We start from the raw sequence: 27428 nt of genomic DNA, 5'->3' as shown, positions 1-27428 counted from the left end.
CTTACTAAACCGTACCGTGGCACAATAATAAGACACTACATTACGCTGCGCTGGTACTACACAGCACCCGAACAATAGTCGTTCATGATCAACGGCATTACATAACCGCTTCAGGTTTTTTTGCCGGTCTCAAGCTGAAATGCCAATCATAACACAGCAGCCGCTGCTGTGATTTTGCGCTGTCTAATATTCCATCCAGGTGAACGACATAATCAAAACTCAAGCAAAACTGTCGCTCGTCATTAAGCCGGAAAAACTTTTGTCGGCCGAAAGACAGATTGGAGACTGACTTTTTGTTATTTTGCACATGCTGATATCTGTTGTCTATGTCCTGAAGTTTAGTTATTCAAAAACACGCTTTTTGTCGACCGTGATTTGACGGTCAAGCTACTTTTTTTCCGGAGTCGATCGCGTTCGCGACAGTATCACTGATATATGTATTTTGGAATCGCTGGAAAAGTTTTCTGCTGACATTATTGTTTTGCCTGTTGCGTTTTGCTGTATTAGGTTACTGTTATGCCGCGCAATGCTGAAGCCGAAACCAGTAGTGTAATACACTACTGTCCTTCGGCAAGTACTGTATAAATTATAATCTCTTTTTTATTATTATAATAACACAATGCATCAACATCCATGGGTTATAAAATATTGCTGGATGGTAGCGGTAATATGGATTGGTTATATTGGACAATCCGAATGTAAGTGGTATATCTTCCCAGTGTTCACTTGAAAATATAACTTAATAATATTACTTTATACCACTGGATTTGCAATTTTTACATTTGATTTTGAGTTGCTTTTGCAAAGAATATATACAAGCGCACAGCGTAGCTTAATCACATGAAGTCTGAATTTTGTGCTTGAAATAGATAGTTTAGATTCAGTTTTAAAAGTTGGGATTAAAAAATTAAACACGAACTAAGAAGAATAACACAAGGGAAATTAAGACTCTATAATTCCACCGCACAGAACGACACAGTTGATGGATTTTATTGGTTACGAGTATGCTGCTCCACATGCTTTCACAAGATTTTCGTGCTGAATAAATGACCACAAAACGGTGTTGTGAGATGTAATATGTGTTATAGCGGTATTATTATTATCAATATTATGGCAAGGTGCTTCAGTAACGCTTGTTTATTTGTGTGTCCATTTGAATTTGAATTACAGGTACATTAAAAGTGCAGTGTTACCTGGCGTCGTGGTCACTCAACAATAACGCCAACACATCGTTTCGCATATCAGACATTAATCCTAACGGAGGATGCGATGTTATTATCTATGCATTTTTTAAACTTGTCGATAACCGTTTTGAACCACCTGACGGAAATAAGTTTCGAGGTAAGGTCTATAATTATGGCAAAAAAACTGAATTAAATACGTCACCCTTCACACGCACCTGTATGGCTGTATCCCGCAGCGTACCGAGCTATTCATGCTTGCGCACGTCCCCTTGTTAGAAAATTTTGTATCCGTTGCAATTTGCCAATGTTGTTTGCTAAACCTTGCTCTTATGAATGTTTTTTGTAACTGAAATTTGCGATAGTACATATTCAGTATTTTTCAGTACTTTATATACATATGTTTTTGCAGGGCATTTTCAGCAATTAAGCGATCTGAAGCTGAAGAATCCTTATTTGAAAATCATCCTCAGTGTTGGTGGATGGAGTTTCAGCACAAATTTTTCTAGTACTGCCGGTAATGATTCGTCTCGCGCGGCATTAGTCGGTTCAGTTGTACGGGACTTAAGGAAATGGGGGATGGACGGGCTGGATGTCGACTGGGAGTTTCCGGAAGAGAAAGATAGAGAGAGTTATATGGCTTTGTTAAAGGTACAACAGACAAATTCTAAAAGTGAAAATATTAAAGTTCGAAATCAGCTGGTTTACGCTTAAAAAATTTTTTGCCAGATCAGTAGATTTTAAACGTTATTGCTTGCGTCCGTCACCTACGCATATGGACTTGCGAATTTACGGCCGTAATTATCTACAATAATTTCCCTGCATTTACAGTATATACTTTACAACTGCATAGTCTTTATGTGATAAAGATAGAGTTTTATGAGAGTAAACGCCTGGGTTATCCTATTATGTTGCAGTTACAATTTACAAAATAGCTTAGTATGGCATCGTGCGACGGCTGTAAATTTTAACGGTACGGTAATGTTAGTTTTTTGCGACTCTTCGGCAGTGCCTGTGGCTAAATTTATGCAACCAAAACATATGGTTCACCGAAGGAACGACTGTTTTCAGCTTGACCCTTTTTACGCGCCACGTGATAATATAGCGCTTTATTAGAACTTAATAGTAAAAATGTTTTCGCCATCATAGCAATCAGATTACAATTATTTCCGCCTTCGATTTATTGAATACAAACGTGGCAATTTAGTGCATATGTTGTGCTTGAAGGATCTCAGGTATGCATTTGAATCCGACGCCGACGCCACCAAACAGCCGCGGCTGGCATTATCCGCTGCTGTATCCAATCAAGTGCTGCCCGGTTATAATGTCGCCGAGATGAAAAGGTAATATTTTCTAATTTTTTCCCGTTGGCTGGCAGAGCAATCGCCAGCATAAAATAAAAATTAACGTTGTAAAGCCATAAAATTTTGACAAAATATTACGCCATTTTGGGTGTCTGTTGCAGATATCTCGACATTGTAAACGTGATGACATATGACTATCGCGGTTTGTGGGGAAAAGACAATATAACCGGTTACAATGCCGGAATGCCTGATGTCGTAAGTGCCAACAAATACCTGTGTAATATTGAGTAATTAATACGTTAAAGTAGTCACTTTGTTTTGGCAGTTTATTGCTTGCAGGCGAATGCCATTAATTTTTAATCTATTTGTAAATATTGTTAATGTTGATCTAATTAGATTAACCGCCTTCCAAAAAACTACATCCATCGTAAAACATTAACTAATGCTTCTAAACAAACATGTTTGCTTGACATAATACTCTGTATGTGCATCTTAGAAGCAGACTATTGTGCAAATGTTGCGTCCCAAACAAGTTCACGCTTAAAATTAGTTACTTACTTCTCAGGTGCAGGTGTAACCCATTTCAAAAAGTATCTTTATCGTCAAGAAATTACACGTACTTCAACTGCACACGTACTGCTGGATTTAGTGCATTGCATTTTTGCTGCAAACCGTTTCATAATGATCTTGTCGACTTGTAAAACTATTATTGTATAGAATTAGTTAGAATCTATTCTTACATTGAATATCACAGGACAGAAAAATATGCTTTTAAAACAAATTTACTGCGTATGCATTTCCTTTCAGCCAATTGTTGCGAAGCAGTTTCTTATTATTGTCCGCTGGTCTGGCATACAAAGCTTTGCAAGTCGATCAGGCTTCCTGTTAACGTTGTTTCGATTTAGGAAGCATCCATGAACGCATGGATGACAGCCGGCATCCCAGCACCACAATTAGCGGTCGGAATTCCGTTTTATGCTCGATCCTGGACCCTCTCCGGTTCATTTATACCGGATTCGGCGGCTGTTGGTCATCCGGCGAGCGGTCCCGGCCAAGCCGGTATTCTGTCGAAAGAGCCGGGTATCCTCGTGTACGCTGAGTACTGTCCTGCCCTCAATCCCGGCTGGACGGTTCAAGTGAACAGAAGCAACCAAATTGTACAGGCACGAAAGAACGACCAATGGATAAATTATGATGATTTCGCCACCATCAAAACTAAGGTACAGTAAAGGTCGCGCTGTTTAACATTACAGCACATGGAAAGCAAAATTTATCTACAAATTAAGTAATTACAGTTGCATCTCGTTTATCGACGCCTGTACAAGAAATCGCTAACATTGAGCAAACGTTATCCTTGGCCGGCATATTATGCAAAAAATAAAAAAAAAAACGTTGGGAAAATGTGAAAATAAGTAATATTTACCAACACTAACCATTCCAGGTATTATGGGCTACCGAGCACAATTTCCACAGTGTATTCATATGGCATCTCGGACAAGATGACATATATGGCAGATGCAAGACTGGGCGTTCTCCATTACTTACAACGATCGCCGAAACTATTAACCCGCCAGCGGTAACCATCCCGCCGCCGACCACAGTCCCAGCTGAGATCATAGTGACCACAACCTCCAAACCTTGGAAACCACGTTCCCGGGCTTCAACAACGAGTCCATCAACCTCCGCGATCGTTACACTGGCGACGGTGTCCTTGCTGCTTACCGGCATGGTCGGTACTGTGGCTGTTCCGCACACGCGACGACCAACATACACCACCACCAAGACCACTACCGTTCCCACAACGACGACCACCGCGCTATTGCGAAAGACGTCGACGTACACGACGGCAACAACCACCACGATACCAAGTACTGTGAGCAGCACGCTGGTAACCAGCCCGTTACCTTTCAGTACCGAGATTCCAACAGAGATTGTGACCATGATTACCAACATAACGCAGGCTGTAACCGTTACCAATGCCACGCAGACGGATATCGTGAATGAAGTAAACAGTTTAGTGACACTTCCGGTGACAGTATTTGCGCCGGTTACCGAACCAGAAACGACAACAGTGAATGCTACGGAAATCACCACATTACTTCCGATGGTGGCAATTACTCAGCCGGAAGATTATGATCGTCCTTATGATACCGTTACGGAGCCGTCACCATTGACATCAACCATGTTAACCCCAGCGGAAACTGTGCCAAACTCTACGACGATCGCTCATACAATAAAACCAACTCACGGAGGGGCGGCGCTTCTTAATAAAAATAATATTATGGTGTTAGCTTGTATTCTTGCTGCGATGTTTTGTAGTTCATTATGATTTTCGGGTAATTTATGATGCGCAGTTAGTGAAAGATGTCTGTAGCGGTTCAGTTTATTATGCCTGTCAGGAACAATGCTGGAATTGCTCATGCTGAACCACCTTTATTTTTTCTGTGATGCGAAATCTTTTATTATAAAGTACTTGACGAGGGTCGGTGTTAAAATGTATTCTTATCGATTTTTATATCGCAGCGGCATACATAATAATATACATTCTTTTTGTGGCCGTATTTGACTGTGCTTTATCAAATGCTTAATTCATTGGCGTGTTATTAATTTTCATATCTCAAATTCACAAATCGGGCTTCCACCAAGCTTGCAACTACAGAATCTTTTTATCCATAGCGCCGCAATCCTGTACGGAGGCTTTGGACAAATCATCCATCGCTAAAATCAAAACATTGCAGATAAAAATACAAAGACAAATTTTGTAGAGCACCTTGATATACGAGTACTTACATTTGCTGAGCGCGGCATCACTCGATTTCAAAGAACGTGTGGAAGGCAAAATCCAGTTGGTACCGGCACCGATACGTATCATCCCCACCCACGGTCCATCCGACCAGCCAAGCAATTTCACTGCGATAATTTGCTCGGTGCATTCGTATTATGATATTTACGTACACAAATTGAGATCATAATTGAGATTTTCAATGACATAAATGAATAAAACTTTAAATCACCTTTATTTTGCACAAAATCGCTCTCGTGTTTAGTGTTCAATTCGACCAGATGGGCACGAAACGCTTGACAAAATGCGCTGCACCAGACCATGTTATCCTGCAATGAGAAGAGCATCTTGGAATAATTTCTGGATGCCATATAGCAAAACATTTTTCACCATCATTTATGTCCACTTTTAGGTTTGGCACAAAAAAAATAGGTGTACCGTTCAAAAAACATATGAAAGGTCACTCTGCAATCTACCGACTGCGAGTATTTTATTGCATCTTTAGTCTGTCAGAATGCGCAGGTAGATACCCGGGGAACCGATTTCGAAATACGAGTAATAGCAACTATTGCTAAAAGCGTCCAATCCCGACGGACATGATGCAGTACTGGCAGACTTGACAGCCGTTGCGATAACGCAAGTAGCGACAATATACAACGCAATTGCCATCGTGTTCCTTTTGCAAATTTGTAAGCAGTACGTACAATGGCAAAAACGAGAAAACCTACGCAATTTTAGCCAACTTTTCGTTGCTTAGTCTTTATACTTGTCTTTTAAGTCAGTATGACACAAGAACAGCCAGTTCTGACAAGTAGGTGGCCACTCACTGTATCGTGCCTTAACGTGACCATTTTCTGTTCTGCGCATCACTGGTAGTACAAAGTATATCTCTGTTAAGGAAAAAATTAGAGCCACTTGTTCTTTGCTAGTAGGATAAGTTTCATTAATTTTTTATGGTTTGAAGGTTTTTAGAATTTGGCTTCTTGAATGACTATACCATGACTGCCAGCAAGTTGTTTATTCTTTTGAACACCCACAACAATTCAGTTTGTGGAAAGATGAGCACAGGCATCTCCAAATATATTTAGTGCAACCGGTTCGCTTTTGCCGTTTTGATTCGCGATTTGTTAACAGTCGCAAATTAAACCGAACGATGGGTGCACGAAAACCGCTTTCCCATTTATTCAGGTTTTATATCGAGCCTAATAAAATAAGAGCCAAGGGGAGCCGATAGCCCAGAAGTCCCGAGAACGTTTCCAAGCAGACAGAACACAAATTTGTGCGGAAAAGGCCTTTCCGGGGTCATTCTGTCGGCCCGGGATGACCATCCACATTCCAAAAGATTGTCATACGGCACGTCACAGTCGCTTTAGTAAAGAAGATGAACAAATCATTCGGCCACAAAATGAGATATTAAAACAAGCAGAAAGTGTTCAAGAGTGAATTTCTCAGTGAACGAGTACGTTTTGTATTGTTACCACATACCGGACTTCCTCTAATACCAGACATGTGGATTACAGTATATTGCGCATTTTATAAAAATTTTGATACTGTCAATACGTGTAGTCACGCTGAAACTTTTATAATTCGTGTCGTTTAACAATTCGTTTTGTAATGTGGGGCAACAAATTGATAGAAAAATATAAAAGACGAGAAACGCTTTGGTTGTTTTTAATTATATAAATACGCATATCCACAATCGCGTAACATGAAATTATTTTAAAGGTCACTGTGTGTCCCTATGACGGCGTTAGTGTGGTTGATCCGACACATGGTTGGTCTGCTTTATGCCTCAAATTCGCAAATGGGACTTCCGCCATTCCTACATCTCCAGAATCCAATATTTCCTCTTCTGTCAAAACCGCCGCAATCATGCGAGGATGCTTTAGCCAGACCATCCATCCCTGAATTAAAAGTATCAGATAATATGAGCTGTTTCCATGAGCTGTCTCTTATCATAGGGAAATGTCTTTTTATGAATTTTGGACAGATTGCGCATGACGTTCTTACTTTGGTTGTAAGAGTTATCGTTCGATTTTGAGGAGCGCGTAGAAGACAAGACCCAGTTGGTTCCAGGGCTAACGCGGACCATTCCCACCCACGGCCCATCTGACCAGCTTAGTGCTTTCACTGCAAAATTTTCTTTTATTAGCTATGAGAATTTTTATACAGCGACCACCTTTTTTTGGCACATTAAATGAAAGCTTCTGGCATGAAAATAAAAGCTAAAAGTCACCTTTATTTTGGACAAAATCATGCTCTGCCTGATCGTTTAATTCCACCAGGTGGGCGCGAAACGCCTGGCAGAACGCGGATCCATCATACCATGTCATCCTGCAAGATTCAGAATTTGTTGGTGTAATAAATTCTTCGTTGCATTACTACCGATATTTCGCACACCGTGCTGTTACAAATTATGAACATTCCAGTGAACGTTACAATAAATTATCGACTGCGTCTAATTATCGGTGTTGGTTATGGAGAAAACACACGGCACCTCTTTATAAATCATATTTTGCAGTTGCAAACATTGAAGGTTAAGTAAGGTCGCTTCTTCTGTCAGAAAAGCGGGTGAGCATTTGTACATTGTCCAGTTTTCTGGGCATAGACGTCGGTATACTTGTAATTTTTGCAATCGTACGTACCCATTGAAATTCGTTCCGAAATAATAACAGCTGTTACCAAAAGCCTGCCATCCCGTTGGGCACGATGCAGCATTGGCAGACTGAAAAGCTGCTGCGATAATGAAAATAGCTGCAATGTATAACCTACTTGCCATCTTGCCCTTTTTGCAAACTAAAATTAAAATAAGCAGTACGCACGCAGCGACAAAAATAACAACACCTACGCAATTTAGCGAGCCTTTTGCTGCTTGGCTTTTATACTGATCACTCGCTCATTTTGTACTGACAGTTGTGAATACGACCGTCGTTAAATTAATCAAATTATTTCTTAAAATGCCGACTAATAACCGGTTCTGATTGGTAGGTGGCCAGTCATTTCTCTTCTAAAACATAGACAGGTTCAGTGCATCGATAATTATATTAACATTATTTCGGCCAAAATGACCAACTATGCTGCGTATTCTTCGTCAGGCTTTGCATTTATCATCCATAAATTCTAATTAATTTTAATGATGGATGCAGCAGCATGATTGTCAGCAAATTGTGTACTGGTTTGCACAGCACGAATTCAGCTTGTGGACAAACAAAACACAGTCTGCGAATATATAACCACCTCAACCGGTTTTTATTGAAGTTGTGTAAACAGATAAAGAAAAATTTTATCGTACTGTGTGCATTGGATAAAAGTGACCTTTTAATACCCTACATTTTTTAAAGGGTTTATAAAGGGTTTGGCTAAAACTATTTTGACCTTTGAGCGATATTTGTTTTAGATGCCGATCATCGGGATAGCGTGTTTCCTTACGGTTAATAATTTGCCGCAATTAAGACAGTGCCATGAAACAATTTACGGTTACCAACCAGCATTGTTTATTCAGTATTGTTAATTCAACAGATAGCGAAATCGTGCGGTAATGTAATATTAACAATACACAGCAGTAAAAATATAGTATTTTTCACACCCAACTATGGTACAGCAGATCACCATTGTACTCTGTATCCCGTAAAACGTAATACATCATGTTTGATTCTGCACGTTGACGTTTACAATTCCATTTCACAAATGGGGCTTCCTCCGTTTCGGCATCTCCAGAAGCCGAAATTGTTTCCGTATTTGTCAAATCCTCCGCAATCGTTGGTTGCTCGGCTGGCTAGCTGGCTTATTTCTGGCAAAATATGGCATTTTTAAACTAGTTTAACAAAATGAGATATTAAGTTCTACTTCTATGCGTAACAAATACAGTAACCAATCAAATTCGGGCTTAACTATTTGTTTCCTTTTTAATTTTTTGCGCATTTGCTTACGGTTATTCAAACTGCTGTCGCTGGCTTGACCGTGAGTGGAAGGGAAATAGTAACGAGAATCTCCAAACAACCGAATCATTCCGATCCATGGTCCATCCACCCAGCTTACCGCTCTTACTGCAAGCAATTAACTAATTTTTTCATATTCTGGTAATACTGCAAAACCATCAAAATTTACTTCGGCCTTGAATGAAATTAAATTCTTGGGCGTCGTTGATTTCCACCAGATGCGACCCCAGCGCTTCACAAAATGCCGCTGCGGAATACCATGTTTGACTAGAATGCACAGAAGACATACTGTCAGCGGCAAACCGAATAATTATTTATTTTTTAACTTTATTTATTTCTTATAAATTTTATTAAACCGACGATAGTCGAATGCAGTTTCTCGTACCCATTAAATCGTTCGCCTGTGAGATAGCAGCTCTGCCTGTTCTGCATCCATCCTTGAGGACATCCCGTTGATCCGCTGTCCTGCTGACCAAAGGAGCCGCTAATACATGCGACCAGAAAAATCGAGAGTATTATAGAAATCATTTTTTATGTGCTAACCGGTAAAGTTATTGCGTTATTCCACAAGACATCGGGATTAGGTAAGCAAGGTGGTTTATATATACAGCGTTTGCTCGTATGTATTTTTGCTGAAAGAAAACAGATTCTTGCTTGCGAAAGCAAATTCCTAGGAATACCTTGAAAGTAAAGATAAGGAACTTCTGTCAATATTATCTTCTAGAATACAGAATGAATCTCTTTAAAGAAATGCCGGTAAATCCCATACGTTCTGTAATTATTTGTTTTGGATGGGTAGTAAATCTGCAATGGAGTGGTTTGGATGGAATTGGAGTTGCTTAGACTCGATTCAGTGTTTGTCTTTTTGAGCCAGGTGTAACCTGTTGCTGTGCATTTGGTAGGATGACAATTCGTGTCTTTTACGTATGGGTCGGCGTTTGTGTTTACAAACAGTGTCCGCCTTTGAAACCGAGGATATTTCATAGATAGAACATGATTACTATACGGCAGATTATGCCCATAGTGAATTTGTGGTTGTACACCAGACTCAGGCGTAATCCATCAAGGCCTTTTTTGCGTGCACCACTATACTCTCCAGTCTCCAATGTCATGCAAAAGTACAACAGTAACAATTGTATACGGTTTCTCACGGAGGTACTCGATGCGTTTTAACAGAAAAACTGCATTCTGAGCTTGAAACGAAAACACGCTTTATAACATCTGTACGACAAAAATAATATAGTATTCGAGATGTATTGCATTGATGTATTGCCACAGAGCAGTACGGTAGAGCGTACATTATTTAATTATTTACTTACTGCACTTTTACCAATCCACTTCATTTCAAAGGTGATTTGCTGATCATAAATCAGAATCTTTAATAAGCTAAGAATAATGATCGTTGTTGTATTATATTTGTAGAATTACTTCTATCAACATGTTTTTGTGTATTAGCATTAACTTACTGACTAAACCATATGTGCAAAATAGAGAGGTAAAAGTACCACCCTTGAATAAGTTATGTTCACGTTACTGAAATAGACAGAGTAGTACGGGATCTGCAGCTTTTGACTGCTGTAAATTAATGGCGAAATCTGATTACAGCATGCAGTATGCGCACGGGACGGCAACAATCCTGCTTAACGTCGCTCTTTGTAAACCAAAACCTTAACCATTTGTAAGCCAAAACGGTTGCTGTGTTTTGCTGAAATTACTTTTCTCAGAGAAACACCCACGCATAATAACGTTTTTATACTAATATCATGACGATGCGATTTGCCAGCATTATTACCAGCATATCCAAACGCTTCGCAAAGAAAACGCTTTATACTCTAACCGCAGTTAACCGCAGCTAACCGATGCAATCTCGTAAAGCTGAAGATCAGTATTATAATTAATTTTATACACTCAGACGTTTTCCATACACACCTCCCTCCTACGCGCTTTTGTGAAAATAATTTTCTACTTATACTGCTTCTTCTAATTTAATCTTTTTGCCCGACCTTCAAAAACAGATTCTATCAGTAGTCTGTGCAGCTTTACGCGTGATGTTTTGAGCGGAACCATTAAAGTAGTACTACTGTAATTCCGTATTGTTGCATTTGTCAGCGTACGCAATTCTTCAGGGGTCATCTTCATGCTTGTAGTACATACATTGAAATTTAAGGGAACTGCTCGAACATCATTAAAAATGGGACTACGATTACGTTTTCTGCAAACTATATTTCTCGGAAGTGTTCTTATTTGCTTGGATGCTGCTTTGGGAGACAACATCAGCTTTGGCATGCCGAAATTTTGCCCACTGAACTGGACAAAGCGGAACAACAGCTGTTACATGACCGGCGAGCGCTTCAACGGGTCAGTGCTGCAAACATTCCTAATTAGTTTTAAAAATTATTTTAATTTATGAATTTCGCACTTTAAAAACATTTAAAAACAACATTTAAAAACTCATGTCGCACACTGAATAACTGCGAGAAGAAAATGTTTTCAGGGAATAACTTTTCAAGCACATCTGATTCCAGTGTACCAATTTTATTCCATAGACGTACAAACGAACATTATGGGTGGTCAAAATCTTCTGTGTAATCGATGCGTGTCGGGTAAAGGCCAGAACAAGTAAAAACAACCTGATGAATCAACCAAAAAACTGTCAACAAATGATAAGACAAGTATGTTTGCGTGCCAGGAAGGAAACTGACCACCGAAGTGGAAACAAAACAGTTACATTTAACGCCAAATGCGGCGCCACACGAGCTAGCCTGCATCATGCGCCGGCATAAGCAAGACATCGCTGCGCCAGCCATAATGGAGGTGTTTTTTATCTGCGAGGAGTTCAGAAATTAATTACACGTGTATGAACTAGTGACAGTAACTGTTGTGATTTCTGCAATGGCCCCACCATCTAAACGGCAAAAATTTCTTAATCTGTGCGACAAAAGGATTATCAGTTTAAAGATCGAAGAGTTAATCACCGATGAATCGGAGCAAGCCTTATTAGAAAGCGATTCCTAGTTTTGCTTTGCTAGTTAGTTTTGCTTTGCTTCTGGTGTTATCACCATGCCAAAGTTTGCATTTTTAGGGTAACGTGGTACGAAGCAGCGGCATTTTGCCAGTCGTTTGGGGCCCATCTCGTGGAAATCAATGATAAAGCGGAACTCGCTTTTATAGATACCGCTGGTTAGTATTAACAGTACTAGTCTCTTTGTTATAGCTATATTTTTAATAAAACATCAGTAAATATTGATTTGCCATGTTAATAAAAGATTATGGCAAAAATTAGGAGGTGCAGGTGTAATTCAGAAATAATAAAATTAAATAAACATCGGTATATTGAAAAATCAGTAAGCACATTTATCCACAGATTTCTGTTTTTTATATTTTACTCGATCCCTCCAAGGCTTCCTTGAAGTTCCTTCTATGTGTTAGTGATAAATTACGTTATGTAGCGCAACAGGTGAGTTGGGTGGATGGACCTTGGATAGGAATGTTACGCCCCTTTGGTGACGAGTTCTGGATTCTGCCATCCATACGGACGGAAACTCAGGATGTGGATTTGAACAAAAGTACGAAAAAGATTACAAAATTACTACAATTAAAAAAATTAACATTACAGGTATTTACTAGCGACACTTTAATTTACCATTAAAGCTTTTGTGTATTTTTCAAACGATTTGCTCTTTTTGCAATGGGGACTTGCAGTGTTCGGGGAAATTGCGAAAGATAGTTCCCATGATTGTGGCGGTTATAATCGGCGCGGCAAGGATTTTGGATTCTGGCGTTGCCGCCGCGGCGGAAGCCCGTGGTGCGAACTGGAGTTGGCCACCGATCAGCAGAATAAATGATGTAGTGTATATCGATAGCATATCGGGGCTTTGTAGATTGAGATAATATGTATTAGCAGGCGTTTTAATCTGTGCAGGTTAAATGGACAAATTTAGAAAAAATCCGAGTCAATTTCGGGTCCACTTTTATAAAAAAATCTGCATATAAAAAAACAAGGAACAGCTGCATACAAGAACTATCCCAGTGAACGTAGCTTTCAGATACTTATTTGAAATTGTTAATGTTGGAAGATAGGTCACAGATGGAGGTATTTGTTACAATAAACCAGAAACAGGAAATACGCCGCTAACTTGAGCATTAACAATAAACTGTCTGATTAATTGACCACAGTCCTTTGTACTAAATAGCGCATTGAACGCAAATTTACTCCTTTAGCTGCACAATGCATGCAGTACGTCGTAAGTTACTTTGGACGATTGTGTTTTCTGTGCATACATACTGTACACTTGTGACTTGATTACAATACTGTTATTAACAAATAATATAGATATACCGTATTAGAATGAATTGTACGGTTCCAACAGCACCAAGTGTATGGCCATAATTTGTACTTTACTGCTCGAGTTGCGTAAAAAAAATCCCAAAACTTCTAGTACAGCGCAGTTTATTAAATGTTTAATAGAAGAACTCAAGCAACGGATATCTTTGCCAGTTTTTGATTTACTTTGCTTTAATCTGATTGCTGAAATAATACAAAATGGAAGCTTCAAACCAGACCTGAGAGTGCCGGCACTGATCTCGAAAGCTATGTGTTTGCACTAATTCGGTTATGATCGTCTTCCAATCTTTTGCGCAAAAGCACGATATAAATTTTTTCAATGAAATTCACTGAATGTACCAAAGCAACAGGCGCTGTCATTTTCGCGCTCACCGGCACGTACTGTGCTCATCCCAAGCCGCAAAAACATTGTGGCGTTAACGTTAATAATTCCGCTCTCAAAGTTTGCAAAAACAAATGCAAAAGTTTTACGAGCATTTAAACTAACGAATAATGGGCACCTCGGACGGGAACAAACTGGAGAACGAAGATCCGTCAAAGGGCACTACGCCCGCGGGAATGGGACCACCGGGTCCACTACTCGAGGACGTCCGCAAAGGTCGCGAACGCACCATAATCACACCGGAACCGAGCGGGCTGATTCCCGGTGGGAAGGGTGATCGCATTTCCGATCCCGGATTAGACGACGTGGCGGAGATGGGCGGTGCGGCATCTCCGTTAAAGGCGCTGGGGAACGCCCCAAAGGGCAAATGGATCACCTGCACGCGCACCGGCATGGGGATCAGCTGGGCGGCTGAGCTGAGGATGGCGCTCATTTTGTGAGTGCATTTAATCTTGGTAGTTTTGGTTTTGTTAGAGGTGGGCTTTTCTTTCCAAATGAGATTATTCCAGAATGTACCGTCTAAACCGTCCGTGGAACTGTCCGACCGGACGAAGCCGCACATTCCCAATTGATAATTCTGAATAACGAATTTGATGGAATTGGGCGTAAATTCTTGAGGATCACAAGCTGAAATTCATATTTAAACTTCAAAGATCAGCATAAGTAAACCTAACTTCGCAAGGGGATAGTTACATGTAACGGAACTTTTTTTGCCACTTTATATATTGCTTACTTCGGTCAGCATTCTTTAGTTGCACGTTATACAGCGGTCTTGAGACAAAGATCTCCACGGTAATTTGAACTGGATCAAGTGTGCATTTGATATTTAGCGGCTCTACAATAAAATTAAAAACAGCTCAGTATAGTCTACGGCTAAGGCACATAAAAAGTTGTGCATGTGATAAAATACTAAGTTGCACATTATATCCGTATGTTATTATCTATGCACTTTAAATTACGTTTTTATGCATGTATTTCGATTCCAAAGCATACTTTTGTCTAAAACTCTTACTGTAACAGCCATAATTATATATATATGCACATACATGCTGCTCACCCTTGCAGAACACAAATGTTTTAATAATTCCAATAAATATAATCGAAGCGATCCGGAGAAGCATTGCGGAGATTTTTATCTTAATACTTGAAAGAAAGCGTAATTTACAGATTATGTAAAGGACATAGAAAGCAAAACGCTTTTTGTTTTAACGGCTAGTCCGAGCAGGCAGATGGAGATGCGCAGAGATTCAGCTGCATTAGCCAATTGACGGTTTGCTGCAAATGGTGTTGCACTAGCCGGAAGCATATGATTATTCCAACTATTGTGCAGGCGGTAATGTAATGTGTGTTTTTGTTGTCAGTCAAAATTTGCTGGCGACTGAATTGTCCATTCGGCGTTGATGCCGTTCGCGAACTCAATAAGTACTTTTTTCTCGCGTACAGATACACGCCATCTGTAACTCGATGCCGCCATTAATGGACGAAGCGTGGTTCCAGGTGAGCAGTTTATAACTTGCATAAAAGCCAATCTGTGACGCCGCGGCCACTTGTGCTGTTATTGTTATGACCACAAAAGATGAGCCGGCCCCTCACACTAATAATATTTTCACTCGACATCATGTACGGTCTAAAAAGCTAGAAAAACAACATTTGTTACAGTAACATGATTTTTATGGCATTCCAACTAAAACGCTTACTTGCGAAATTTTGAATATTACACACCATACTTAAATGTGCATGGGGCACGTACACTTTCCAGTTGTCCAATGTTATTTGCGGAAAGCAGTTTTATTCAGATTTTAATTTCATTTATAATTTTAAGAGCATTTTTTTTAAAAATTACTTTTGATGTGAAATTATTACTGCAGTACACTGTAGCCTCTCTGCATTGCGTTTTTTATATAAAGAAGGTTGCTAAACCCACGTCGAAAGATAATAAAGGATTAATTTTCGGTCTGCTGTCGACGGTAATGCGCAAACAAATCATCAATCAGCAAAAGTATGTTTTTCTAATTTATACAAATGGGTCATGCAAACCGCTTTGTTTAGCGCGTTGTTCGTGTCAGATTCACCTTCCGCCGGTAATCACTACTTTTCATGATGAAATATGATGTCGCGATTATTTAAGCGCTGAAGCGGTCTGTAATTGTCGACCATAAACTGCTGTTTCTTCGAAATCCGATGTCCACCGGATTCGGTTCGCAGTGATCTTAAAACTGTTAAATGCCTCGCCGCGATGCGGATGGGTGTGGTGAAAACCGTCCACACGACAGCTTCTGTGCACGGCGGCGTTGTCAGCGAACCATAATATCGCATGAAAGACCGGTTTGTCGGAAGTAACCTTTCCAGGACAAAGTGAGGAACTGGCGCTATCAAAGCTCCTGAAATATATAATGATCGTTAAAGAAAATATAAAAACCAAAAAGTTAATTCGATAGACGTTTCGAGTGGTGGATAGATATGAAAGGTTGTAATCATTATTAAGGATTCTGATTAAGTTTCAATAAATTTTACTAAAATTGCATAAAGCGATATTTCTGTTTTGTTACTGTATTCTTATACGCTGTACTTGTACATGTACAAGGGAAGACAGTATGCGTACCCGGCTTTGCAACTTTCGTAACCTTCTCTATTAAGTCATCCCACAGCGGATCAACTTCGCTTTCCTGTGCCACTTCGAACAGTATTCCTAACACGGCAATACCACCCGGATTGCTGGTAACCACGGAGTCTGGAACGCCATCCATGTAATGCACGAGATGCATCTACGCAAATGTGCGGACATGTACTGCACGGTCACGAAGGGAAAACCTTTAATGGCATTATACAAAACAGAATTCGTGTACTGAGCTGTTTTAAGAATACATGGACTGCAGAAACAAAATGTTATACTGGCATTATCAAAATGCATGACAACATTATGTCCCGATACCTGACATTCATCTAATTTAATGTAAAACATCTGTATCAGTATGTTGAACAATGTAAAGGATTAAAAAATGTGGGACGTACCTCCAGCGCAAACTGTTTTCCTTCTAAGAAATGCTCAGATCCTCGGGCATCTTCCGATCCCCAGTGTACATGGATCTGCCGAAAAGTGTAGGACAGTTGTGGTAAGCCTCCTCCCGAAAGCGTCGGCATCTTTGTGAACTTTGGGGCACTTAATTGCACTACAAAAATTATTATATCTTTTTAACTATACAGTCGCCACTGCTGAGCATCCCATAAAGCCGTCAATGTACTTAAATAACAAATGTTTGCCACATACAGGTATGCCCATTGTTTTCCAGTTTCCATTTAAATCCGCTTGGTGCTTCGCCGTAGTTTGTTACGTATATTGGCGGCAAACGAACACGGTTGAGCTTAGTGCCGTCAAAGGTCAAATTTACTGGCGACTGCCTGGCACCGCCACACGCGGGATAAGCAATATGCCATTCGTTTGGCCAAAGTTTTGACTCTGAAGAAAAATGTAAATGGATACGAATTATTGGCGTAATGATCAGAAAGGCTTTCAACAACTAAGCCTCTTTATTTTGTACTGTAGTACAGGCCTGAAGGAAAAAAGTAACAATATTTGTATTTGTTATGATCGCAACCGCTATAATTTGGCTCTGAAATGAAGCAGGTGAAAATAAAACTAATGGTGAAGTATGTAGAGTAATTATCCACGGGACTACGAAAATTTACCGTATGTAAGTAGATTAGAACCGCAGAGGTGCTTGCAAAATCATAGTAAATACTTCTTTATACTGTTTTTACCTGGATTTTCCCATGTATCGTAAGTCCAGCCGGTTGCGCCAGACCTTGCGTTCGCATCGATGTTGCCTCCTACAGCTGAAACGTTGTCCAACACAACTGTACCTGTAAAAATAAGAGTTTCGCGGTACTTGACGTTTTGCTGATGTTGTAAACAAATGGAGTATAGGTGCTGCGTTATTCACCACAAAAACTCGTACCTAACAAGCACACGAATATTGAAGCAGAATACAGATAAGAACGAATGTGCTGTGTACGGTGCATAGCCATCTAACGATTACCACTTGATCGTCAGAAAAAGTTTGTTTAAAATTAAATAAAAAGCTGACCGAAAATAAAATTTTTCTACCAGTCGAGGCGGCATGCGCACAGTACTATTTGTAAATGATAAATATTACACCCGTATTGTAAGTTGTGAATTTGCTGCGACTACATTGTACCGAACAATAACTGAAAACGATATACTACAAATTCTTTTTAGGATTATCAGTAAAGCCAAACTCGATAAGAACAGACAATACTAGAATGACTAGTCATTGTGTTCGAAGGAAAGCGTCATGATGCGTACAAAATTCATAACACCGCCGGGTTCAGCAAAGTAGTTCTGATAAGAGGCGGCAAATATCCGTAATTCATGAAAACTGCACGAAAGATGGAATTATTGCAGATTACACCACCGGAACTCGGAAGTTCTGCGCAATGTTTGAACGAGATTTCTAGGGCTTCTTTCTGTAATAATACTACTACGGGTAGTATGCCGTCATAGTCATTATCTCTTATACATCATCATCCATACGTCCGACGAAGTAAATTTTACTGATATTTATTTACAAGTAATGCATTCCGCAAAAAAGTTTCTAACAATATGTCTGCGCATTCGCGACTAAGAATGTCGGTTTCCACTCATTCGTTTCACAAAATTCCAAAAAGGCATAATAAGCATCACAGAACAATTTAAACAACATTATTACGAAGTCCAAAAGCGTTTGTCCAGTCTACTGGCAGGAACGGGGAACGTCTGCAGGCGATGGAAATCAGCCAGAGACTCGGCTAGTCGCTCGACAGGGCCCAATAGTTCCGCTGGAGTTCTCTTGCGAATACGTGGGAGCAACTGGCGAGATATAAGGTGAACCATTTTGGTAAACTGCTTCCCGTATGTTCCCGCTAACAGCCAGCCAGCGATGTTGAGCAAATTACGCAAAACTAGCACAGTGATGCCCAGCTGGACTTCTCCGTTAACTATCCCGGCTAGCAATGCCCAAGCGGCCTCGGCACCGTGTGGATTAGCGCAATGAAACTGCTTTGTAGGAAATACGCGTGTCAGTAGCAAACGACGATCCGTTTGCATTATCGCGGCGTAGAACTTGGATAATGCACCTAAACGGCGCAGATATACTTCCACGTTGCCTTCCATTTTGTAGCTAACTCTAAAAAGCGCATAAAAGAAAATGGTAACACTTACGACTGTTAGAAGATAAACTGCTGAGTATATATACCGATATGGATTTAGTGACGGTGCTGACGGTAAGTAACGGCAAAACTCATTATAACGGTACATCGTATATAATTTAAACAAATTATGCAAAGACTACATTAAAAATTACAATTTAAAAACATGGGCGCCCAAGAAGAAATAAGCGAATCAAAAATTCAATGCACTTACGGCACTAAAGACGGACATTCCGTATATAATAGCGCCAGAAACACCTCTCCAAACTCCGGATCACAAGCCCACAATTCTGTGAGCAAAGTGGCCAAGGCAAATAGCTTAACTTCATTTTTTTCTTCTGTCTGGAGCGCGGCCACGTCGATAAACTTCTTGGCCATGTTGTAACGCACAAAATGGACGACTTGCGGATGATCCGACAAGGCAACAGGAATGGTGTTGGTCTCCATCCGCGAACCTCGCAGCAGGAAAAAAGCCTTGCGATAAGGCTCCACGATCTCCATTGGGGAGTTCGGGGAGCATATCGTTACCGGATTGCTACTGACGAAGAATGCGGCGCTCTTGAGCGCTTTGAGATTTGTATCCCTGTCTAAATCGTGAAAGCTCCCTTTGCACTGTACTGCCTTGGCTACGTATGCTGCGTACTTTTCTTCGGCCAGCTGTCGGCTGGTCGGAGATGCTTTGGTCGGTGAAGGATCTTCGGTAGCCAAGGGCGGCGCAGTCGAAGACAAAGAGGAAGACTAAAAAATCAGTAATACTGATTAATTTCAACAGGATAATTTCTACGACCACGATACCAACATTTGCATAAGCAGTGACACTACAAAACCTTTTAAATAAAATATTTAAAATGGTTAAATAAAATCTTTCAACGCAGATATTGTTAAGGCAGCTGCTCAAATTAAAATGAGTATTTTAATATTTAGAAATCTTATAATACCGCAATACCACAAGCGTAACCCAAAAGCAGATGAACAAACCAGCAAGTACGAAAGACAGCAAATTAAGAAAATAAAATTCCAAACCACAATAAAAACCTACCAAAAATATTAAGATCAAGTTATAAGAAAGTTATACAAGTTTGGAGTTGAAGATATACACGTCTAAAAACTATCGAAGTCAAGCCTACCTGTTGCGGCGCAGGGACATCGCTCGGAGCAACTGTCTCTACTACGGAGTAATTTCTCTGCTCCTGAGTTTCGACGACGACTGGTTCATGAATTTCGACCGCTGTAGTCGGTTTTGAAAATGTGGATTCCGAGAACGTCGCCGTGGGCAAAGGCTCTTCCTTGAATGATGGTGAGGGTATCTGCGGAGAATCGGGTGTAGACTCGGAATTTGGATGGCCAGGTGAACTATACTCAAACCACGGCGGCGAACTGCTCTCCAGCACAGGCTGGATGTTTTTGGTAGGGGATTCCGTGCACGGAGTTTTAGGCTGATCGTCCTCTTCGACGCTAAACTTAGTAGGAATAGATGGGGATTCCTCTGGTGTAAACGAGAAAAGTGGGCTGCCAAGCAGCTCGTCGTAGTGCGCAGACGTACGAGCACGCCAAGATTTTTTACGATCAGCGAATCTCTGTTGGGCTTCCTGGTGGAAAGTATGACGAATATAGTCCGCACTAATCGGCTGAAGCACATTTTGATTTCTGCCGTCGTCTAACGGGGATAAGGAGTTGTATCCTTTGTCCTTTGATAAAGATATATGAGTGGTATATTCCAGCGGACTATCCCGCCTTTTCGGGCTCAGAACAACGCCGTTTGCATCACTGTCTTTCAAGAAACTCGTGCCATAGTAGTAGCCGTCAGAACTCAGCCGAGACTCTCGCGCTCGCGGTAAACTACTGCTAGAGAGGGATCTAGAAAAATCCCTTCCAAACATTTTATCACAAAGGGGAAGACATGAAAGTTCAAAACAAAAATGAAACTGTTTTTTAAACAAAGTCCTGCACAAAATTAAAACTGCATCAAAGAATAAGTAAGTTCTGAGAAACTAGAACCAAAAAATAAAATCCAGGTCCTACCCTAGGAGTCGTGGTTTTACACGTAACCGCCACTTCGCTGTGCGCGCCAAACACTGCCAGAGTGCTGACTGAAGGGCGGCTGACCGGTACCGCGTCACGGTCCTGACCGGTACCGCGTCACGGTAACCACCTGGTCCCCGACGCCTGAATGTTACTGCTAGTGCTGGTACTCGTAGACAACTTAGTACCCTATAAGATGCGGCCTGCGAGTCCTTAAATTTAAAAAATGGTGAAATTTTGCTTCTTATCATCCTTATCCGTATACTTACCTTATGCAGGATTTTAATAGCAACTGAAGAGGTCAAATGCCCAAATGTACAGATAACCACATAAAGTATGTAAGTAAGGACACAATACAAACTTGCAATTAATTAATACTAAAAAGCAGTTTAAGATAAGCCATCAAGTGGCTTTTCCCGGCAAGCTTCACAACAACGTGATTGACGCGTGCTGTGTAATTCATCACTCAACATCGTCCACAAAACATGGAACTGCGCTACCAAAGACACGTCAACAGCGTTTCAGCGGTCGTAACAACCGGCACGTAATGACCATTAGTAAATCTGCGCTCGCACCAGAAACGCGTCGTCTATTTATGTTTATGTGCGTAAAAATGGCAGACTTTCCACTCCAGTTCCATTTTTACGCTTCTTCTGCGTGATGATTTTAAGTCTGGGATCCAGTCTACAATAATACTGTACGTCAAAAGTAAAACTTTACTGCTTTCTTATAATCTTAGGGGAAAATGCCGAATATGACCGGAAGTGGTCACTGGAGACGTTTAACGGCTGATACGGAAGCTGTCGCTGTTTGCATTATGATGATACTGCTTCTTCCTTGCGCCGTGACCGCCGATAAAAACTGCCCCTATGGCTGGGTCAAACATTCTAAAAGCTGCTATTTTGCTGCTACGGCTTGGACCAGGTATGTGATTTTTTGTTTACGTGGACGATGTCGGGGTTTCCAAGCTGTTAACATTCGATAATTGTAGACTGACGTACTACGATGCCATGGCGTTTTGCTTAAATTTCGGAGCACATTTGGTTGAATTCAACAGCATGGAAGAATACAACTACATCACCGCAACCGGTAACTCGCAAATGCTTTTGGTCAATAACTATTACGGGACATGAGTTTCAGTCGTATAAAAACGATCTCTAGCAAAATATTTATGGTTTCCACTTCCCGGTTTGCCCAAAGCAGCTTGCCGGCATTTGGTTTTTTCGCTTTTAATTACCGGCTTTGCAGTTAAAGCTATAGTACCGTTCCGTAAGCGAAGTAATCCTTACCTATAAATTAACTTACCATTAGTTGCTCTACATAAATATCCCGTGCTCGAAACGGGATGTTTACATAGAATTATCGCGTTTTTGGCGTCAATTCGTGCGCCTGGAGCCACGTACTGTAATAACTGTATGCACTATGTTATCTACGCTGACTACGCCTATATGGTACTAAATTATTATAAAGATTAAAATTAAAAAGCGCTCGCCGGCCGATGTCTTTCGGACTTCCTGGGAATATCAAAAACAGAAACCATATTGATTTATTATTGACTGTTTTTATCAAAATCGAGCCGGATACAGGAATAATGGGACACATTTATTTGGAACTAAGTATGATGCATGCACAAATTACATCTGTACTATTAATGCTCTAGCTGTCAACTATCCGTGGTGGAATGGGCCCTGGATTGGCCTAATTAAGCCATTTGAAGGATATGATAAAAGCTGGGTGCTGCCAAGTAGAAGAACGGTTACGAAAGATTCCGAACTAAATCGAAGTAAGAATATTAATTACAATGACCGTATAGTCTGCCAAATTCAACTAATCTACAGCGCCTTGTGTTTAACTTCGAAAGATATTTACAACATATTAATAACTTCATTTTATTATCAAATGAACGCACCGAGGCAGAGGTTAAATTGTAACGTATAGGCATGTTTCAGTTATTGATGCAGCTGCACTGAAGGACAACAACAGATGCGGCGGGCTTAACCGCAGAGGAAGCGGCTTCGGCTTCTGGGACTGCGGAGGTCAGGACAGCTGGACAAGTGAACCACAGAAAGGGTCGCCATGGTGCGAAATCGATTTGGATGATTAGGACACACTCTGTTTTCTTGCATCATTGTTGTATAGTTATCCACACTTTAGTATGAGCACAATAATTTATAATCATGGCATTTAAGGTGGCGTAGACGAGCCGGCAGTTGATAATGTTGACGCTCCAGTGGATTGATTTGTTAAAATATTTTTATATCCTAATAACAATAAGGTGGCCGGCCGCATTTACAAAGCACGAAAAAGTGATTTGTACGAGTATACGTAGCAGCTGCTGAAACAAGCGGCCAACTCTGCATGATTAGTTCTGAGATCATCGGTAATGTACTGTATTGCAATAAACATAAAAAGGTCAAGATAACAGCCTAAGCCAGGAGTGCTCTATCGAAAATTCTAAATCTGAAATTCTACTGTCTTAGTGTTGTCTTGACTAGTGGAGTCCAAATCACAGTTCGGTATACCATCGTGGTAGCTGGTGAGTATTAGAACGTTCAGAGTCATTCGACTGGATGCGGGATAGTTCTCAAAAGGCACACTTCCGTCGGGCAGTGTCAGCCGGTTTAGCTGAAATGATGCGCGCCGTTCATATCCTGACATCTTTGAAACACTCTGTAAAACAAAACGTAATTTTTCACCATTTGGCAGATAACAGTTATAATTTCTGGTGAAGCTTAGGTTTGCGCAGTCTTCTGTATTATGTACCATGTCCCGCATCATACTTCGGCTTACATCAGTTAAAAACTTAAAGTTAATTACAAACCCATTAGCATAATAGATACACCACGGTACTGCACGTCTGCAAATTTTTTCAGTCTGCAATAGACATATCCGGTATTAAATTCAATACTCATGGGAGTACTGTATTACCCTGGAAAATCCGTCGTAGTTTTTGGTGATTATGTACTTGTAGTCCAGGCGCTGTGCTCGCTTCGATAATTCTAAGTCCATCTGGCATGCCAACTGGAATCTTTGCTGTTTTTCTAGCATGAAATCCACGCTCATCATATAGCTTTCCACAGTTACCCCTTAAGGAAAAATAAGTAATTATTAAAGGTTACACTAAAATGCATTACTAGTCCGCAGCATCATGAAGTGAACAATTATTGTATTGTGCCATCCGAACATGGTTTGACAGTAATCGTCAGTTTTATGTGCCTTAACGATACTAAATAAGACTGCCCCACCCAAAAAGTCGAAAAACTAGCAATCAATCACATCGGAGCGGCCCATATATAAACTGGTGTTGATAATCAAAAGAAACTAAAACAATATTGAAATAAATTGGTGTTGTTAATCAAAAGAAACTAAAACAATATTGAAAATCAATAATTTTTAGCCAACCCTACAATTCAATATTGGTTCAAAATAATTTATTATTTATTTATACAAATGTGGTTAGCCGATTTCTAAGGTATCTTAGCGCTATTTACGCACGTATAATGTGAAATATTAGTTAGTAACTGTACGAAATTAATTTAAATATACAAAAATGTTTTCGTCTTTTTGTACCTGCACGATTAACCAGAGGCGATAACAGTGGCAGCAGCGTCCATGCCAGAACTTGATTCTTTGGATCCATATCGGGAGAAGTCAGATTTTGTAAGTTAACCGATTTTTCATGTGCATCAAAAGCGACATTAACGGCGATTATACTTTTTGTCTCGTTTTTTCGCCGCAGGACAAACAGCAATTCCTTTGGATTGGATTCTTCCAGTACAACGCGCGTAAACAGTTGTAAGTCACTGAAGGACGGCACCGGCACCGCATCACTCATCGACACCATCAATGTGTTGCGTACCAGGAACTCAATTACATCGTCCATGTTGTCCTCGTTGATGTCTTCCACCACGTAATCAATTGGTCTGGGCGTCGGAATCGTCGGTTTTGGAGGGACCGGCTTTTTTACCGGCTCATCGGTGGAGATGCGTTTGGATGCCGGCATGCCGGCGAACAGTTGTAGGAATTCGCTGGCATCAATGGTTCCCGTGCTTTCACACTGCACCCAACCGGCATCGGTTTTCGTGATAACATAATTCAACGCGGGATCACCCGCTAATTTTCCACACACATAAATACCGCCGCATGTGTCCTTTCTCACTGACACGCTTTGACTGCTGTTAATAGGTAGATCAAAGTTTCTTAGCAAAATGCTCGGGGGCACGGTGTCTTCGTAGAAGGCCTTCAGTAAATCTCGATGATTATCAAAAACGTCCCACAGCTGATCGCTGTTTCCGCTTTGCATGCGTTGGCATACGGCGAGTTTCACATTGGAAAACGCTTGAAAGAATAACACCGCAATGTCCAGCGGAATGCGCGGTGATGTAATGGTGATAAGGCGTAATGCTGCGGAAAATGTCTGTTTTCTTCTAGTCAAAATCTTACATAAACGCAATAAATAGTTAGGATGTAACCATAATCGGCGAACGTTAAATTCCAATAATATGTCCAAAAGTTTTTCCGGGTCTCTTCGAACAAATAGCGGCAAAATATGTAATCGATGACCAGATAAAACAGAGGCTAAAACCTCCAATAAACTCTCCGATGTATTAACTGCCGTTGCTTTTGACAGCAAAACCTCGTCATCTGTAAGCGGAAGAATTTCCCAATTTTTTACTACGTGCTCTGTTAACGCACGATGCGTACATAGGGTCACTTTTTCCAAATCGTTTACAAAAGTAGCAGCTGGATCCAGTGCAGACCGACCTTTATGAAATGGCGATTTACCCGAATAGTCGGTATTTATTATCAGCCCGTTACTGCAATCCAGACAAGGAAGTGTAGTGGATAATTTGGAGTATCGTTCCACATCGTCGCATATCAACATTGACGGTTGAGAATACGCTAGCACTTTCTGTATAAAAGGGTCAGTCCAGTCGGAGGATATGGGCAGATAGGAAGCTCCGCATTTTAATATCCCCAGTATGATTGAAGGGAAATGCAGAGAGGGATCCATTGCCACGGCTATTCGAGCCGGCTGCTGGTGATGATGATGCAGCTTTCGCATCCAGGCATCGGATGTTATATCTAGCTGGAGGAAATTGGTGTTGCGTGATCGACACGTCACCGCCGGCTTCAGCCCGGCTGTTGCCGGCCACTCCGCTAACAGCCGCATCAAAAAGCCATCTATGGTCCAGGTATTCCATGGATCACTCGCGTAGCGTTCGGTCAGATGATCGAAATGAGGCGGCTGGAACGGGCAGTTAGGTTTCAGCATTGACTGCATTGCCTTAACGACTTAACAACGAGAACCCGGTGACTACGTCAGGGCAGAGTTACTGCAAAAACGAAACGATAATAATAATCTCACAGCATAATGAAGCATCTACAGGTCCCATTGCACACCGTTAAACTCGCAACCACGTACACAGTAATGGGTCCACAATTGTCGACATTACCTGTACTACCGGTACAAGACATAATTAAGTGTGCTTATTGAAACGTTTAGTGGATCAGAAATACACAGTATATATATATTGCGGTAGAGTCGGTACTACACAGTAATGAGCGAAGACTGCAAAAATGCATATTATACTGTATTTTATTATATGCATATCTGTAAAATTGAGAAGAACTGAGGTGGAGCTTTACTTATGTGATCGACGCAGTCGTCAAACTCCGCACGTTTCCAAAAAAAATTTTGTTTGTTTCCGTGCTGCTGTAAAGATAGGACGAAAGTCTCGTTTGCGACTAGGTAATGGTGTTTACGCTCCAAGCGATACCAGAAATTTATTAATTAATAAAACAACATCTAATGTGCGGTGTCCGTAGTACTTGTGGACAAAAATGGCTTTCCGTATACTGACTGCGATGGTAGGATCGCTGTTGGTTGGCATAAGCTAACAGCAAATGGCAGACTATTTGTTGGTTATCATCGTTTCCTTGTCTGTGGACACTCAGTTTTGTTACAAATTGTATTGTACATGAAGTATACCTACGCGGTAGAACGAACGTCTGCGGTACTGTAGCCTGTAGGTACGAATTTTGTTTTCTGTGGTGCACGTATAGATATGCACCGGCATAGCTATTGTACGATAGGTGTACACCTTCAGCGTGTTCCACAAAGGCGGTATTTAGTAATATTAATACGTGGTAACATCGCACAAACCGATACTTTTTACGTTAAAATTTCAGGTGCAGATGTATGCCGTTTACTTCAATGGATGTAAATGTTTCTGTAAATAAGATGAATTGCCATCCTAGTATTAGGT

The 27428-nt window shown here is 40.7% G+C and overlaps 9 protein-coding genes across 13 annotated transcripts; 3 read left to right on the top strand and 6 right to left on the bottom strand.

Annotated features, from left to right (window-relative positions):
* Nucleotides 1-147: 147 nt before the first annotated feature.
* LOC129583276 (chitinase-3-like protein 2) lies at nucleotides 148-4967 on the top strand. Its single transcript, XM_055475024.1, has 7 exons — nucleotides 148-698; nucleotides 1171-1341; nucleotides 1594-1832; nucleotides 2409-2524; nucleotides 2647-2740; nucleotides 3391-3705; nucleotides 3927-4967. Exons 1-7 carry the CDS (start codon nucleotides 620-622, stop codon nucleotides 4812-4814), a joined length of 1902 nt encoding a protein of 633 aa, XP_055330999.1. The 5' UTR covers nucleotides 148-619; the 3' UTR covers nucleotides 4815-4967.
* A 1866-nt stretch (nucleotides 4968-6833) lies between these two features.
* LOC129583371 (perlucin-like protein) lies at nucleotides 6834-8127 on the bottom strand. Its single transcript, XM_055475148.1, has 4 exons — nucleotides 7913-8127; nucleotides 7504-7601; nucleotides 7278-7397; nucleotides 6834-7171 (listed from the first exon to the last, which is right to left on the bottom strand). Exons 1-4 carry the CDS (start codon nucleotides 8044-8046, stop codon nucleotides 7053-7055), a joined length of 471 nt encoding a protein of 156 aa, XP_055331123.1. The 5' UTR covers nucleotides 8047-8127; the 3' UTR covers nucleotides 6834-7052.
* A 617-nt stretch (nucleotides 8128-8744) lies between these two features.
* On the bottom strand, nucleotides 8745-9795 carry LOC129583384 (perlucin-like protein). The gene is made up of 4 exons (XM_055475163.1): nucleotides 9591-9795; nucleotides 9375-9472; nucleotides 9197-9313; nucleotides 8745-9057 (listed from the first exon to the last, which is right to left on the bottom strand). Exons 1-4 carry the CDS (start codon nucleotides 9731-9733, stop codon nucleotides 8936-8938), a joined length of 480 nt encoding a protein of 159 aa, XP_055331138.1. The 5' UTR covers nucleotides 9734-9795; the 3' UTR covers nucleotides 8745-8935.
* Nucleotides 9796-11061: 1266 nt separating this feature from the next.
* LOC129583305 (perlucin-like protein) lies at nucleotides 11062-15663 on the top strand. 2 transcript variants are annotated; one of them, XM_055475068.1, is made up of 4 exons: nucleotides 11062-11563; nucleotides 12288-12385; nucleotides 12655-12771; nucleotides 12908-15655. In XM_055475068.1, exons 1-4 carry the CDS (start codon nucleotides 11343-11345, stop codon nucleotides 13048-13050), a joined length of 579 nt encoding a protein of 192 aa, XP_055331043.1. In that variant the 5' UTR covers nucleotides 11062-11342; the 3' UTR covers nucleotides 13051-15655. The 2 variants fall into 2 exon arrangements, with proteins under 2 accessions (XP_055331043.1, XP_055331044.1); XM_055475069.1 differs by lacking the exon at nucleotides 11062-11563 and adding an exon at nucleotides 12034-12171 and having other exon boundaries at nucleotides 12908-15663.
* On the bottom strand, nucleotides 13711-15679 carry LOC129583304 (uncharacterized). The gene is made up of 3 exons (XM_055475067.1): nucleotides 14990-15679; nucleotides 14666-14767; nucleotides 13711-14559 (listed from the first exon to the last, which is right to left on the bottom strand). Exons 1-3 carry the CDS (start codon nucleotides 15051-15053, stop codon nucleotides 14033-14035), a joined length of 693 nt encoding a protein of 230 aa, XP_055331042.1. The 5' UTR covers nucleotides 15054-15679; the 3' UTR covers nucleotides 13711-14032.
* Nucleotides 15680-15814: 135 nt separating this feature from the next.
* On the bottom strand, nucleotides 15815-18119 carry LOC129583303 (putative carbonic anhydrase 3). The gene is made up of 6 exons (XM_055475066.1): nucleotides 17889-18119; nucleotides 17692-17793; nucleotides 17201-17389; nucleotides 16945-17102; nucleotides 16535-16697; nucleotides 15815-16313 (listed from the first exon to the last, which is right to left on the bottom strand). The coding sequence occupies exons 1-6, from the start codon at nucleotides 17956-17958 to the stop codon at nucleotides 16021-16023; spliced, it is 975 nt and encodes a 324-aa protein (XP_055331041.1). The 5' UTR covers nucleotides 17959-18119; the 3' UTR covers nucleotides 15815-16020.
* Nucleotides 18120-18510: 391 nt separating this feature from the next.
* LOC129583347 (mRNA export factor GLE1-like) lies at nucleotides 18511-21143 on the bottom strand. Its single transcript, XM_055475126.1, has 3 exons — nucleotides 20265-21143; nucleotides 19352-19875; nucleotides 18511-19115 (listed from the first exon to the last, which is right to left on the bottom strand). Exons 1-3 carry the CDS (start codon nucleotides 21015-21017, stop codon nucleotides 18656-18658), a joined length of 1737 nt encoding a protein of 578 aa, XP_055331101.1. The 5' UTR covers nucleotides 21018-21143; the 3' UTR covers nucleotides 18511-18655.
* Nucleotides 21144-21773: 630 nt separating this feature from the next.
* Nucleotides 21774-23550, top strand: LOC129583295 (C-type lectin domain family 9 member A-like). Its single transcript, XM_055475055.1, has 4 exons — nucleotides 21774-22083; nucleotides 22151-22248; nucleotides 22820-22942; nucleotides 23109-23550. Exons 1-4 carry the CDS (start codon nucleotides 21905-21907, stop codon nucleotides 23261-23263), a joined length of 555 nt encoding a protein of 184 aa, XP_055331030.1. The 5' UTR covers nucleotides 21774-21904; the 3' UTR covers nucleotides 23264-23550.
* On the bottom strand, nucleotides 23079-26882 carry LOC129583294 (uncharacterized). 4 transcript variants are annotated; one of them, XM_055475054.1, is made up of 4 exons: nucleotides 26809-26882; nucleotides 24730-26495; nucleotides 24088-24245; nucleotides 23079-23829 (listed from the first exon to the last, which is right to left on the bottom strand). In XM_055475054.1, exons 2-4 carry the CDS (start codon nucleotides 26441-26443, stop codon nucleotides 23614-23616), a joined length of 2088 nt encoding a protein of 695 aa, XP_055331029.1. In that variant the 5' UTR covers nucleotides 26444-26495; nucleotides 26809-26882; the 3' UTR covers nucleotides 23079-23613. The 4 variants fall into 4 exon arrangements, with proteins under 4 accessions (XP_055331029.1, XP_055331027.1, XP_055331028.1 ...); XM_055475052.1 differs by having other exon boundaries at nucleotides 26585-26858; XM_055475053.1 differs by having other exon boundaries at nucleotides 26616-26858.
* Between the last annotated feature and the right edge of the window lie 546 nt (nucleotides 26883-27428).

Source organism: Paramacrobiotus metropolitanus, unplaced genomic scaffold (assembly GCF_019649055.1).
Source record: "Paramacrobiotus metropolitanus isolate TYO unplaced genomic scaffold, Prichtersi_v1.0 Parri_scaffold0000010, whole genome shotgun sequence".
Taxonomy (NCBI): Eukaryota; Metazoa; Tardigrada; class Eutardigrada; order Parachela; family Macrobiotidae; genus Paramacrobiotus; species Paramacrobiotus metropolitanus.
Note: the sequence above shows the minus strand (reverse complement) of the source record. Positions and strands in the feature narration are given on the sequence as shown.